This window comes from Vidua chalybeata, chromosome 7 (assembly GCF_026979565.1).
Source record: "Vidua chalybeata isolate OUT-0048 chromosome 7, bVidCha1 merged haplotype, whole genome shotgun sequence".
Taxonomy (NCBI): Eukaryota; Metazoa; Chordata; class Aves; order Passeriformes; family Viduidae; genus Vidua; species Vidua chalybeata.
The window spans coordinates 31,883,305-31,897,781 of NC_071536.1; the positions used below are offsets into that span (position 1 = coordinate 31,883,305).

At 38.1% G+C, this 14,477-nt stretch overlaps 1 protein-coding gene across 1 annotated transcript in view; it reads right to left on the reverse strand.

Annotated features, from left to right (window-relative positions):
- NCKAP5 (NCK associated protein 5) overlaps positions 1-14,477 on the reverse strand; it is a 354,946-nt gene that overhangs the window by 29,145 nt on the left and 311,324 nt on the right. The window contains exon 16 of the mRNA XM_053948355.1: positions 2,086-2,400. Coding sequence (XP_053804330.1) covers positions 2,086-2,400 — 315 coding nt within the window. The remainder of the gene's footprint in view (positions 1-2,085; positions 2,401-14,477) is intronic.

Genomic DNA, 14,477 nt, shown 5'->3' on the forward strand with positions numbered 1-14,477 from the left:
AATTGTGATACTTTCATTATGTCCAATAATATTTTACTACTCAAAGGAAGAACTTACTAACTTATTGGAATAGTTCTAACTAAAGTAGCAGAATTTCATCCAAATCCTTTTCCAGTTAACAAGAGAAGAGGAAGGCATGAATTTAAATATCTTCATTAGTTATAAAATATATACCTTTTCAACCAAGAAACAACGTTCAGTAACTACTTCTAGGCATTTGAGGATCTCCTCTGCTATTTCATGTTCTTAGAGAACAATCTTTTAATATAAATATAATTGGAAATACCTTTCTAGCAGAAAGCCAGCTTTTTTATTTGCTATATTTGCACTATGCAAAATCGAAACATCAAAGAAAATACATGGTGCATATGAAATAAAATGATAATTTTAATTTGGATGAGAAAGTGAGGGAGAGAAGAACTGAATGAAGATAGTCTAGTAAAGAATGAGCTGACCCCATCATCTGATGTATACTACTTTTTTGTAACATCTCTTCATGACAATTTAATTAAGATACAAACCCTACAAGGTTGGTGCAGTGAATATTAGCATTAAGATCAGAACAATCTTACTGCTCCTGACTTCTTATGAAGCAATTCAATGCTTGCAGTTTCTGTTCAATTTGTTATAATGACAGTGTTTAATCATGGGCTCTACTCTATAACACACTGCTGAATTGAGGTCACACATGTGGCCATTCAAGCATGCAGCATGTAATCTATAACTAAAATTTCTCTTCTGAATCCTTCTTAGCTGCACCATTAATTAACAGTACACTTATTTAAAAAATACTAAGTATTAAAGTATCTTTTATTTAGCTTTGATTTGAAACAAGCAAGGGAGTCTGTAATAAAGCATACAATGTGTGTTTGCAGTCTATTATACCACCACAATACTGCACTGGGAATATTGCTAAATCAACTGAGTTCTAAGATGTTTAATTAGAAACCTTCTGTTATGCATCCTACGGACATATAAGAGAGGCTTCTTTCCTCCTAGGTTCAATATATGTCAGCTCATTAGCAGAACATATATTTGACAGCCTTAAACTAAGCTCAAACTTGGTATTTAACCTTACATGCTAATTACACAGAATCTCTCTTATAGAGTGATACAGATTTATACAAGTTAAATACTCACAACTTCTACAGGAGCAATAACTGGACTGACAAAGTGCTAATCACCATAACCCCAATAAATGAGTGACACTGCATTTGGTCAAGATAAAACAATACCCTTCTCCATTAAACTGATCACTTTTACTGTGCTTTCTGCTGTATCTGTTGTGCTAGGAAAATTTCCCTATTGTTAATGCTAAATGATTTTTAATGCTATTAACATATATATTAATAACTCCAAAGCCTCCCAAAAACTTATATAAAAAGTCAATGTTTGTTTATAAAAAATGCAAAGACTTCAGTGGAACTATTTACTTATACAGAGTTATTTTCTGCAGCTCTGATGGATTGCCAGTCCTTTTATACCTTTGTCAGCTCTTGTTTTATAGCTTAAACACACACGTAGCTCACAAGTGAAAGTCAGGTACTTTATGTTCATATATAGAAATGTGTTTGTATGATGTAGCAAAGTAATGAGAGCCTTGTTTGAGGTCAAGGCCATATATTCAGTGGGACAGAATTTATGCATTGAGGCCAAATGAGTCTTTAGCTCAAATCCAGTATCAAAAACAAGTCTTTATGAATTTTATCTTTTCTATGTCACAACATGGCTGCGCTTCGTACTTTGTACAGTGTGATCCTGAATATTGCTGAACATCCATATTCTTTTTCAAGTCAACTTCCAAGGCTGACATATGTTTTACTTTTTTCTCTTCAAGTACTGTTTCTTGAGAAAAGGCTTTAAGTACTAAACTATTTTTTTCTTTCTCAGATAAGCATTTTGTATAACAAAATTTCAATATGTCTCAGGTCACAAACTTGTTAACCTTACACATTCATAAAAAGAGTATCTTCTGCTCCACATTTAACATTTCTGTTAACAATTGCCGTTATTACAGGATTTCTGCTAATCAAAACAGAGGCCAAGGCAGAAATGATGTGATTTTCAGTGTAATTGACATTTTACCTGAGGAAGCTGGTTTGGGAAGGCGGCTTTGGAAAGGTCGTATACCTTTGGCAGTCATGGCTGGATCAGATGTTGAGTGACTAATTACACTTTCCACAGACTCCTGGCTCTTAGCTGTTGAAGGCACTTCTCGCTCAAGAGTTTTGGCTTTTACTGAAGGAGCTGAAAGAAGAACTTGCTTGGGTGCTGCAGAGACTCCTGCTTCCAAGGGTGACTCTTGTTTAGAAATGTGCCTCCCCGTCGATCGGTTCCCCGAGTCAGGGAGGGGGAAGGTTCCAATCCCGCTGTCCAGCGTCCTCATCTGGCAGCAAGACTCTAAGGCACAGGAAATTGCTGTGATGGGATGGAGCTAAAGGTATTTAAAGTCAGGGAAAGGATCTTGGGGGGGGAAAAAAAGGGCCTCTTCAAGGGAAGGGAAACATTTTGGACTTTGTGAGTGTGCTGTTACCTGTCACTGGAATGCTTTTGACACTTTGTCTAACTGAATACAGACAAATACCCTGTTGAGGTGCAGTGAAATTAAACAAGTGCCAAAACATTGACACTGGCCTGCTTTGGAGCAACAGTGTGACAATGGATAAGTGGGGCAGGTCCTGGAAAGCAATTACAGATGACATTTTAAAATCATTTAGTTTGAAAGCCCACAGAATGTCTGTAGAGTGTGAGAGATGGAGTAGTGCAATGTATTTCTCCCAACATAAACCCACACTCCACAAAGGTTTGGCCTCTCCACACCTGTTTTCCTAATTGTTTCTCACACAAGAAGGTGTTAACCAAAATGTATCATGTATTCTTACATAAAAATAAGATTTACAGAATTTCTTAGATGTACCCATCTCTCAGAACACCCTGCAAATCTTGGACAGCAGCAGCCCTGCCTTTGCTTACCGTGTCACGGTCTGGTCCTGCACATCCCAGTTTGGGTAAGTGTCCACAATGGCAGGTAGGGACACCTTTAATACTTTTTTTTGAAGCACTATGGTCCCACACAGCCCTCCAGCTTATTCATCCTATTGGAAAGATGCTGCATGAACCATGGAACAGGGAAAGGTGCAAGTGTAGCTGTGTGCTCACTGCTATTTGAGCAATCAGCATGTACCCTGCTCTCTCATTCCCTATCAGTTTCCAGAGACTTCCCTTTTGTTTCTATGAGGGGCAAACAATGTTGAAGAGACTGTGATGGCAAAGTCCTTCTGAGAGCTATAAACACCAGGGAGGGAACTTCAGCACTAATGGCTGGAAAATGAGCATAATTTAGGTTAAATGTCTGGAAACATCCCTTGACAGCAAGATCTTAAGTCTGTGGCAGACAATCCCAAAGGAAGCAGAGGAATTTCCTTTGCTTTGAAAAATTTAAGGCTTCACTAGTCTAAAGATATACTGCATTGAACAATTGTACTCTAGCAGGAGATGCAGAACATGGCCCAATATATCTTCTCCATCTCTATTTTACGTGTTTCTGAGTATTGACTTTTTTAATGATATGTCTAATTGTTATTTAAGTCTGTTGTAGTTAGCAGTTCTCTTTCAAGTAGTTTTCATTATTTTCCCCTCTGCAGTGTTTCTAATACTCTCAAAAATTTGGAAATATTTCTCCCCTGTGGGTTTGCCTATTTGTTTTTTAACTAAGAACATTACCATAGTCATTCTTGTTAAATATCTTCATCTCAGTGGGCTTTTCTTGATAACAAGTAAGAAACCACTTACAGATAAATTAATTATGTATTTCTATTTCATGGCTCTTGAGAAAGGAGAAGCAGCCTATATTTATGTGGTCCTCTTTGCCTTATCCTCATCACTCAGGATCAAAGAAGGACTGAAAGTCCTACTGAGCACTGAACCCTATAGGGCCTGGCTGAGCTGCAGCAGCAAATTCTCTATGCATTGTCTTTTAAAAGGGCAGTAAGTGACTCTGATTTCCCTCATATAATTACTGCATGCCAATAATTTCTCCCCAAAGGAGGTAAGGGGTGGAAGCCATGCCTAGCTAGCACCTGCATTTTCTGTCACATTTTTATGCTAATGTGTCATAATGATTTTTGAAGTTGCTGAAGGTTTTCCAGGAAACATGAAGAAAAAAAAAAAAAGAGAATTATATTTGGTTCTGCTGCATCAAAAGGAGGTATCTCATCTACTGAACCCTCTGACCTCAGCTATACTTCCTCTAACTTTTTTATTGTTTGTTTTTGAATAGCAAAATACCTAGATACAAGTGGGAGTGTGGAAAAGCAATTTAAAATGCCAGGTGTTGCCCTTGCCATTTTTCTGAAGATAATCAAGCTGAAACAGCATGTTAGCTTGTGGACAGGCAATTCTTCAACTAAAGACTGTTGGTGAGAGAGTTAGCAAATAAAGGGGAATATGGAATAAAAAAGGACTTCTGTTATCTTTCTCTCAACCAAAAGACATCTGAGCAAGCCTGGTTGTGTTGGAGAGGCAGAGAGACACGGAGTAAACTGAAATCATACAAGAACACACAAGTCTGAGGAGCCTCCCCTCTCCTGTCTATATGCCAATGTGAGACCTGATTTGGAACCCATTTCCACAGGGACTCTGAAGGACCTTGTAGTGTTGTTTCCTTTCTTACCATTCTTTAAGAAATGAAAAAGCCATTCCCTCTGAATTATCACAGGAAAATTAAGTAGGATCAAAATGTATATCAAAAAGCAAAGCTACAGCCTTGGCTAAGGAGAACTGGAAGATGGAAACCTTTAACTTCTGAGGGTGTTTCTTAAAGTAGCATATGGATTTCTATTGCCCACTAGTACCTTGTGTACATCTAGGAATGGACCATGAAAACAATGGCAGAGAATCAAAAGAAATGAATACTGAGAGCCAGACTTCCAAAAATATACAGTCTCCTGCTGTTTCCAAAATAATTGGGAGAGTGATGGAGGAGCACACCAGTGGTACCACATTTAATTAAAAAGAAAATAGTTTTAATCAATTATAGTCTTCCTTCATAGAGACTTTATCCATGATAAAGGAAATATACCAGGTGGAAAACAGATTTTTCAAACAGCAAACACAGCTGAATTTTTAGTTCTGAAAAACTACAAAAGGGTCTGGTTTTCAAAGTGCTCAATGCTTGGCAGCTCCTGTTGTGACACTTAGAGAAAAATTTTTGGAAAATTCTGTGACTCAGCTATGTTGAATAATCCTCAAAAACCTAGTCCTAAATCCAGAGGAAACCACAAAAGTCTTTGTGGATTTTTATTTTTCATTACTGAAAGTAATGAATTCACCCCAAAATCTATATAATACAAATAAAAATGTGTCTTTCAGAACAATTTGTATTACTGAAAGAACAAATACACATTAGCTTGTGTTTTTTAAAAAGTTTTGTGAAGCAACTGCGAAATAAGAAGTATTTTATACATCCCAGTGACAACTTTCAAACAGCTTCATGGCCCATCTGATTTCATCAGCTGCACTGACACTTCAAATTACTGTTATCAGCAAGAGCTGCATAAGACTACATAATGAAAATATGTAAAAGTTAAATCTCTGCTGCTGTGACAGTACCACTCAGTAGATGAAAAATGACTCTGTGAAACATTAAAGTCTGGAAAGAGTTATATATGAGCTTAATTACTTTTGCTTGAGAATTCTTCCTGGCATACCAGCCAAATTCCTTGCCTGTTTCTGATTTTTTTGTCTCCCCTTTCTTTGCCAGGGAAGAAAGAAGCTCAAAGAATGGTATTGGCTTTATAGTGGACACAGATAGACTCATCATCAGCCATTTCTCTGAATAATCAGACTAGAATCAAAAGCCTGAAATAACCCCTCCCCTCCCTCTCATCAAGGGGATTTGAGTCTAGACCTAAAACAAAGTCCCCAGAAGTCCTACTGCAGAGGAACAATTCCAAACTGAAAACAGAAACAAGGAAGAATTACTATTTCCTGGAGGTCAAGAAACTCCTGACTGCATGGAACCTCTTGGTGTTGTTAAGAGCTCATTGGGAAATTCGAGGAAGAACTTTAATGTTGAGAAGCCTCTTAACCACAGGAAAAAAAAAGGAGTTAACACTGCATAGAAAGTTTTCTGGAAGTTTTCTGAAGTACTTCTCTATAATTTTCAAATTTAATATTCACGTGCAAGACGATCCTGCAGTTCATGCGCTCCATCAGCCGGACACCACGGTAACTTGTGCAGCTGGACAATGCTTTGCAATATTGCATCATCACTGCTGCTTCACCAACATTTTCTGGTGTCAGTAGGTCACCAAGGTCTCTTCAACAGAGAGTCAGCACCCAAATTACAGATGGAATAAAAAGGATCTGTGAAAACTCTGCACCCCTCTGAGGGTCTGCACAAGAGGAAAGTAGGAAAGGAACACACACTCAGGCTGGCAGATATCAGGAATTCTAAAAATCAGATCATCACAGGGGAAAACAACTCTAGCAGCTCATTATGAAGGATTTTTTTTTACATTTTCTTCCAAAATGCAAAAATTAAAGAGTTAGAAGCAAACATACCCCACTGATAAGAACTGACAGCTTAGAATTAATTGAGGTATTTTAGGGCATTCTCCTGAGAGTAGATAATTTTAAAATGCATCTTAAATACCAGCAACAAATCATTAAACCTAATTATTCTTCAACTTTTTTTTTTTATTTCTTCTGAAATACTTGCCACAAAGATATCAGAAACACATCAACTCTGTCTCAGAAAGTATCCTTGGTACAATTCATTGGAGACTGGAAGAGAATACCCAGGGAAGCTGAGTGCTGACCCTGCTTTTGTGTTCCTTCAGAAGTGCTGCTCTGGCTCAGCGTGAGGGTGAGAGGAGCTCTCCCTCTCAGCTGGTAGGATGCTGCTTTATGCTGTTTCACAGCACCTTTCTCTGCTCCTCTCTTCATACTATGCATGTGAAAGAAAAATCACTTTGGGGGGAAAAAATAAAAAGAAGCATAGAACAGCTGATGTGAAGGGAATTGCTTCCAGCACAACATAAAAAATGTGGGTCCAGCCCCAGTTAAGTACTACACTGATGGTTGCAAAATAGGGTATTACTCAAAATAAGCAGTGGAGCAAAATCCATCCCACTTTTAGATGAGGGATATGTTAGCCTTTCTGATGTTGAACCTATGGTTGAGTCCTAGCACATAATGAAGAGGTTTTATGAATTTCATAAAAGAGAAGACATAAAGTGGTGACATATCTTTTAAACAAAGCTTCTGGTTACACTTTTCTTGAATAAGGTGAAAACATGCTTTTGCTAAGGGGGATATAATGCCACATGTTATTGCAAACAAACCTTTAACTGAATAACTGGGGAGTGTTTCATAATATTTCCTCAGGTAAAGAAAAGATTCACATTCTAATAAAGTCTTTTTATGTTGCATCCTAAATGAGTTTCACAGATGCTTAGTCTATTCACAAATCACATACAAGTCCTTCTTTACACAGGGACTGTTACACTGCTGAGAAGTCTATAAAATAACCCATGGTTATTTTGACCACCTATTTAAAACAATATGAGTTTTTCTGTGATTCTTGAATGATCCACAAAAACCTTTACAGAAAACACAAGATGCAAAGTTTTACCCACAGAGCTAAAGTAAGGCATCAATCAGCAGTTCTGTTGGACAGGTATTTGTGCATACACAGTATCACTCAAAATGGTCAGGCAATTCACCTACTTCAAATTAGGCATAACAAGAGGAGACATTTCTGGATGGTGGCACAGAGAAAAGGACTTACAGGTTGGTGAGGAAATAATTATAGGTCCTACTGTGTTGTAACTGCAGCTCTGCCTCTCTACCCCCTTGTGGCACGAGTGACAGAAGCCTCTTAGTGCTGCTTGAGGGGATTGAGACTTCCAGAAGCCATTCCCCACCATGGTGTTACTTATGCAACACACTGATGGCTACCAGATGCAATTACTGCAAACATTGCTACTTCACATGACACATAAACAGTTTCTATTTGGAGGTGGCAAAGTTACAGAAGGCTTTATGTTACTTAACTTCGATGGCAAATCGATCTTAACATTAAAAATAAACAGCAACAAAGAGGATAAATGTATTTTATGTCAGACAGATCACAGGTAGCTCTACTTACATCAGGCTTTCTGGGCATAATACTAGTAGCAGAGGGACATATTTTCTTTAAAAGAAGCATCCCACCACGTGAAAAATGTGGAATCCTCCTCTGTGTTCACCACTACAGCTGGTTTGAGATATTCCTCACATAAATTTTCAAGTTTTGGCCTACAAAACTGTACGTGATTGACAGAAATTTCAGCTGAAATCTTTAGTATCCACCAGAATTCTCCACAGAAAGCAGGCATTTTCAAGAAAAAAAAATTAGTCAAAAATAGCTCTGTATCAAGAACAGTTTCGCTGGGAAATTTCCAGCAAGCTGTTTTCAGAAGTACAGACTCAAGCCTTGACAGGTTTTGAGAGGTAAATAACACTGAATAGGCCTTCTTCAAGATGTATCCAGGACATTAAAAATGGAAGGACGTAGTTCCCAGCAGTAACAGAACACACAAATTCTAACAAATTACCTTTCTTTGCATTAGAAAGTTCAAGAGTTTCCACTAAGCTGTCACGGGGAACCAGATAACATCTACTGGCTTTCTTCTGGAACACAAAGGGAGTATAGTTTTTCCTAGCATTTTGAAACGTGCCAAATTAAAAATTAATAGATTTTCTTTTTTTCTTTTCAGAAGAATATTTCAAATGTTGATAGGTCTCTGCAAAATTCTTTCAGAAGTTAATAAACATCTTTAAGCTACATGTGGCATTGGCAGGAAGAAGTTAAACTACAGATGGCAAAACAGATCTCTTTATTTGCACATCCTTCTCTTCATCTGCAATGCTAAAACAACCACAAAAAAGAGAAAATGCATTTCTGCCAAATCAATGTCAATTTAAAGTAGATTATTCCTTCTGGGTTTATCCTATAATTTGATCCAGTTGATCAAAGATGAGTGTATAATTGTTTTCTAGCTAGATCTGAAGTACAGTCAGTGTGCAAAATTAAAAAACCCAAAGGCTATCCAAGGTGAAACTAGAAAAGACCCAACTTTTCACAGCCCTACATTCCCATGAGCACTGAACTGGTGGCATGGGATTATTTCCAACATACATTAAGGAAGGATAAATTGGAGGAGGACTGTGCTGTGTATTTTCAAATGATGGAACTTCATTCATGGCTACTTGAATCTGGGATTACAATTTATGCCTATTTATAATAAAATAAACTAAATAAATACATACTTTACAAACTTATTCAGTGTTTTTTCTATTTTCTTCCTAGTCATGCTTTATTTTGCAAAACCCAGAAAATTCAATATGTCATTTATCCAATAAATTGTCAGTTATCTTCACAGTTTTCCATGACCACAATCCTGTCTGAAGTGTATTTTCTGAGTTGAAACAGATAATTGCTGCCTCATTTTAATTCCAGTCCCATCTTAAAATACATTTCCACTAGTAAGTCAAGATTAACTTTAATTATTAGAGAATACTAATGATCTTGTACTCCAATTTAGCAGTTATCTATGGACCTTTTTTTCCCCAACAAATGCTTCCTATCCTCCTCCAGGCATTTAGGTCTGGTCTCTGCATGCTTGTAATGGTGGCAAGCTATGTGGAAAAGTGTTGTTAAAGAGGACAAAATGAGTTGGAGAAGGAACTTGGATAATTTTTTAAAATTTCCTACTCCACATCTCTAAGTGTCTATTAAATACAAAGGTGTACATGCAGTTTTCCAGCTGGGGAAGTCTCACAGCCAATGGCACCTGAAATTATCTCTCTTGTATTATGCTCTTATATTTTCTTTCTAAAAATCTACTCACTGTTCTCAGGAGACAGGATATTAGGAATAGATACTATTTTAATCCTACTAGAAAAGATATATTGAGACTTATAATTCATTTGAAGAGCAGCTTGGAGCTCTGTGTAAAAGGTAATTAAATGAAGACTGGGTGCAGCCTGGCTGAAATTCTTTGGGGAGCTATTCCTCTTTTCTGGTTGTATATCCCCCTTTGGCTTTATATTGCCAATCAGCCTCACAACATTGCAACTATCTTTGAGAAAGTTACAGATGAGTAAGAGCTGAGAAGAAGGAGAAGTCCTCACATCTCAAGCAAGGTGTGAATCCATGGTAAGCAATAGGTCTGCTGCCATGCAGGAAAGAAGCTTTCCCAGGCTTTTTCCCTGAGCAGAGCCTTCTGTTTCCCTCAGAACCCTGAAATGTGAAGGTTGGGAGCCAGAAATTGCAGAGTCTCAGGAACACCTTCCTGGGGAGGGCTCATTTGAGGTACGGGTGGATGCTCCCCTTCTAACAGGAAAGACACATCCCAGAAATCCTGCCTGTAAACAGCAAAGCCCAGGACAGGATGGTTTGTTACCTACCCAGGTGCTAAGGGCTGCCTCAGCCATGCCTTTTCCATGTCACCACAGGCCTTTATCTCTCTTGCCTTATGCCCCAGTTCTTCACATTAAAACACAGAGCTAATCCCACTTCTCCATCCCTGGAGTGCTGCCATGAGGATAAATAAAGGACATGAATGTTTGGCAGTCAGAGCATGACCAGCCTGCAATCCTGCCATGAAAAATGTTTGTGCACAGATACCTCCACTCAGCTTTTCTGGAGGCTGTTCAGGAATTAACAGCGAGCTGCAAAATACTTACAAGAAGCATTAGGATTGGGGTTTTGCTGGTATCATTAGAGGCAGCTGGTTTATTTTAAGAATAACTGCGTTAAACCACAGTTAGAGAAGTGGTCACACTCAGCATCTCAGAGACATGGGCTGCACATGGTGCCCAGGGGAGCACTGGCTGTTCCATGTAGGGCTGCTGTTCACTGATGACTGGGCTGGAGGCATTTAAGGATAACGGGATGGAAGCACTGATTTACTTGCTGTTAGGCAACTCTCTTATAAATTGGAGTTTGGTTTCACTCACAGTGAGATACTTTCTTTGATTTTCTATTCCCAACAGATAGGACTAGGGATAGTGCTTTAAGCAAAAATGCTGTCTCTGGTAAACATGGACCAGTTTCTAAGTGCATAGGAAGCTCTGGGTTTTGCAAATGCACCAGAGAACATGCTATATTTATTCTGTAACATCACTGCTTTTTGTTTGTTAGTACAAAAAATACTGAAATTAAAGCCACATGAATATTAAATGAAGCTTTAAATAATTTATTTTTAGTTTTGCCCTGCAGATGGCTTTACTTAAGGGTACTGCTAACAATCACTTAAAATACAGATGCACACCTGAAAAAAACGGATTTTATTTCTTAATTAATGAAAACTTATTAACAGAGTGAGAGCACAATGCTTTAAGTAACTATTAGGTGCACTATAATCCTTCCTTTCTGGTACCCAATTCAGCTCCTCCAAACCAGCTGAATCAATGTGGAACTACCTGCAGGCAAGCAGGAGGTGGTAAGAAACCATCACGATTTGAAGCCAGAAGAATGAACTGAGATTTTTTTTTTAGGAATTCTGTGTTTTGCAAAAAAATGCATGTCATGTTACGTGGTGCTACAAAACCACCATTAAGATGACAGCTTTGAAACAACGTACTGCACCTCTGCTTGTTAAAGAAAGGAAGTAAAGAAATTATTCACTGCAAATATATTGGTTGATTTCCCTTTCTTTTCCTAACAGTGAACTGTCCAAACACTGAGAAATTGAGTTAATCTAGTATTAAAAAATAGGTGCTATTTGTGTAGGTATTATTTCTCTCTTAAGAGTGATTTTTTTTTGAAGAGTCTGTTTTTCTGTGATCTCCAGTGATGACTAATTGCATAATCGTATGTCAACAATTCAGGTGTCAGACTGAAGACATGAATCAAAGCTCAAGCTCAACTAAAAACAGCAAAAAAATTAGCAATAGATATCCTATTCTCAGAGTGAGAATCTGGAAAGGCATATGCCAATACAGCTCAAACTTCACTGGTAATTCAGGTAAAAATGTATTTTTCATAAAAGTTATACTAGATTTCATTGTAGAAAAGGAGCATAAAGTCCCTGTGAGCACAGATGAAACATGTTTAAAATAACACATCCTCCCTAGAAATGCTTTTCAGTTTGCTCAGTTGTACTTCAGCTATATGAGTTAATGGGAAATGCATGACTGAAGTTTCATACACACATCCATAGACGGCCCTTGCCAGGAGCAAAAAAACATGTAAAGTAAAAAAGTTTCAAACAGAAGGACTCACACTGCCATAGAGAATATCTGTGTGCTGTCCTGTAAGAGGTAGGAAAAGCAGGCACAGTCCTGATTTGGGTGATAAAAGTGAATATAGATTGGGTTAGACTGTAAAGTACTGTAAATCAACACAGCAGCACTAACTTCAGAGTGGCAGAACCTGGCCATCTTGTTTAATTGACATTTTAAGCCTGAATGAGACCAGCAGATTCTCAGTATCTTGAATAATAATTAGACTGTATCCTATATATAATGCATAAAGAGACACTCTTCTCATTCTAGTGATAAAATTTGGTATTTCTGGGAGAGTAGATGTAATGACAAAGAAGGAAATTAACAGCAAATCACTGTGGTTAATAAGGAAGTGTTGAGTCAAAATATTAATTCTCTCCACAGAGGGAAGACAAGCTAGACAGTAGGCAGCAGCAGAGCTGTAGAAGAATTGGCAATTAGACAAATGCTATGTGTACTATCTTTAAAGTACAAAGAAATTATTTGTCTTTGCCAGACTGTGAAGAAGGTAAGCTGACATAAATTAGAAGACATTAATGGATGTTAGTTTCTTATTATTCACATTGGCAAGGTTCTCCATCATCTTCACAAAAATACAAGTATCAACTAGAAAAATGCACAGAAAGTTTCTCTCTGTTATCATAGGCTCCTCCAGACCATCACTTCAAAATCAATTCCTGCAGCAATGCCCAAATGCCAAACAAGTCAAGAACATAGCACAGCTGACACTATTCATCCTGTTTCTAGTGCTCCAAACACACATAATGCCACTCCTCTCTCAGCTGTCTGTTCTGCAGTGTAGCTTGTTCACCTTCTCACCCATAAAAAACCACACACAAAAAAGCAGGCATTTATTTTGATAAAGTTCCACTGAGAATGTGCAGAGCAACTCAGTAGAAGGAAAGGGTATTTAGTCAGCTTTATGCACCAGTGTGAGTATTTGTGATGAGCAATGGTAATTAAGGCTGTTGCACACTGCCCTGGAAGGCCACTCAACAGCAGGAACACACCACATCTTCAGCAACACAAATATTGCAGTGCAGCTTCATGGGACTGCTAAATGTTATGTAAAATCTCCCAGAGAGATGGCACACTGGTCAGGGACAGATGTAGAACAATATCCTTGAAGATTTAAAAAACTTGACTGATGACGTCCCTGAGCAGGACTTCCAACCTTAGGGGATGTTTCTACACACAGGACAGTCAGTTGTTCTTGCAGTGCCTACTAAACCAGATTTCCCATCAGTCATGACTCATTTTAGCTGCTCTGGCTCAGAAAAGTAAGTAAACAACAGCCATAGGTAATTCCAATGGTGTTGAAGGATCAGAAAATGAAGATTTTTGGAGTACAAAAGGGGAAGAACAGTGCTTGATAATTGCATGGAAATGTAAATGCTGTGGGGATATTACATGGAGGCATAAATTTGGCATAAATTTAGAGAGACTGACTGAGGTATTTTGGTAAGTCAAAATACAAATGGAACTGCTTCTTATCCAGATGATCTCAGTTCTGTTTGTGCACATTCAAACGTGCCTCCTGTCTGTACAGTAATACCATGGTAGATAAAATTGTGATAGTCTCTCACATCCTTCAGGATACTTGTGGCATTAAGAGTTTGAGGCTTTTTTGCTTTATTTTGATATTTTTTCTAATGAACAAGTTTGGATCCCAGCATTGCTAGAGGCAAGCAATTTATTTTACTATTTATCAATGCATCATTGTTCTAGCAATTGGGAACTTAGCCCTTTGGATTAACAGCCAAGCTGGAAGCTGGTTAGATATGGCAAGTGAGCAGATTTTTAAGTTGCCTGCTGTGCTGAACTCCATTTCAAGGCTCTAGCACACTTGCTAAGCAATACATCCAGCACCTATAGATCTAACACCTACCTCTCACCTTCCACGTGCACACAGGGCTCGGGTAAACAGCTTTGGTATGATGTGCAAATAAATCCATGCATATTTGTCCTGTTGTTCATACAGGGGGTTCATGAAAAATCTAAAACCCTATCACAACCTGTATCAAAATGGAACATTTTGCAGATGTGAAATGGGAACAGACCCAGGCTGGAAATGGATTCAGTGATTACTGGTTTTGCTTGATGACTTCTACAGACAGCAACCTCATGTGTAGAGACTTCTAGGCATTTCACAGCATTGCTGAGTGGTGATGGGGAAGATAAAGCAAGCAATTTCCCTTTAT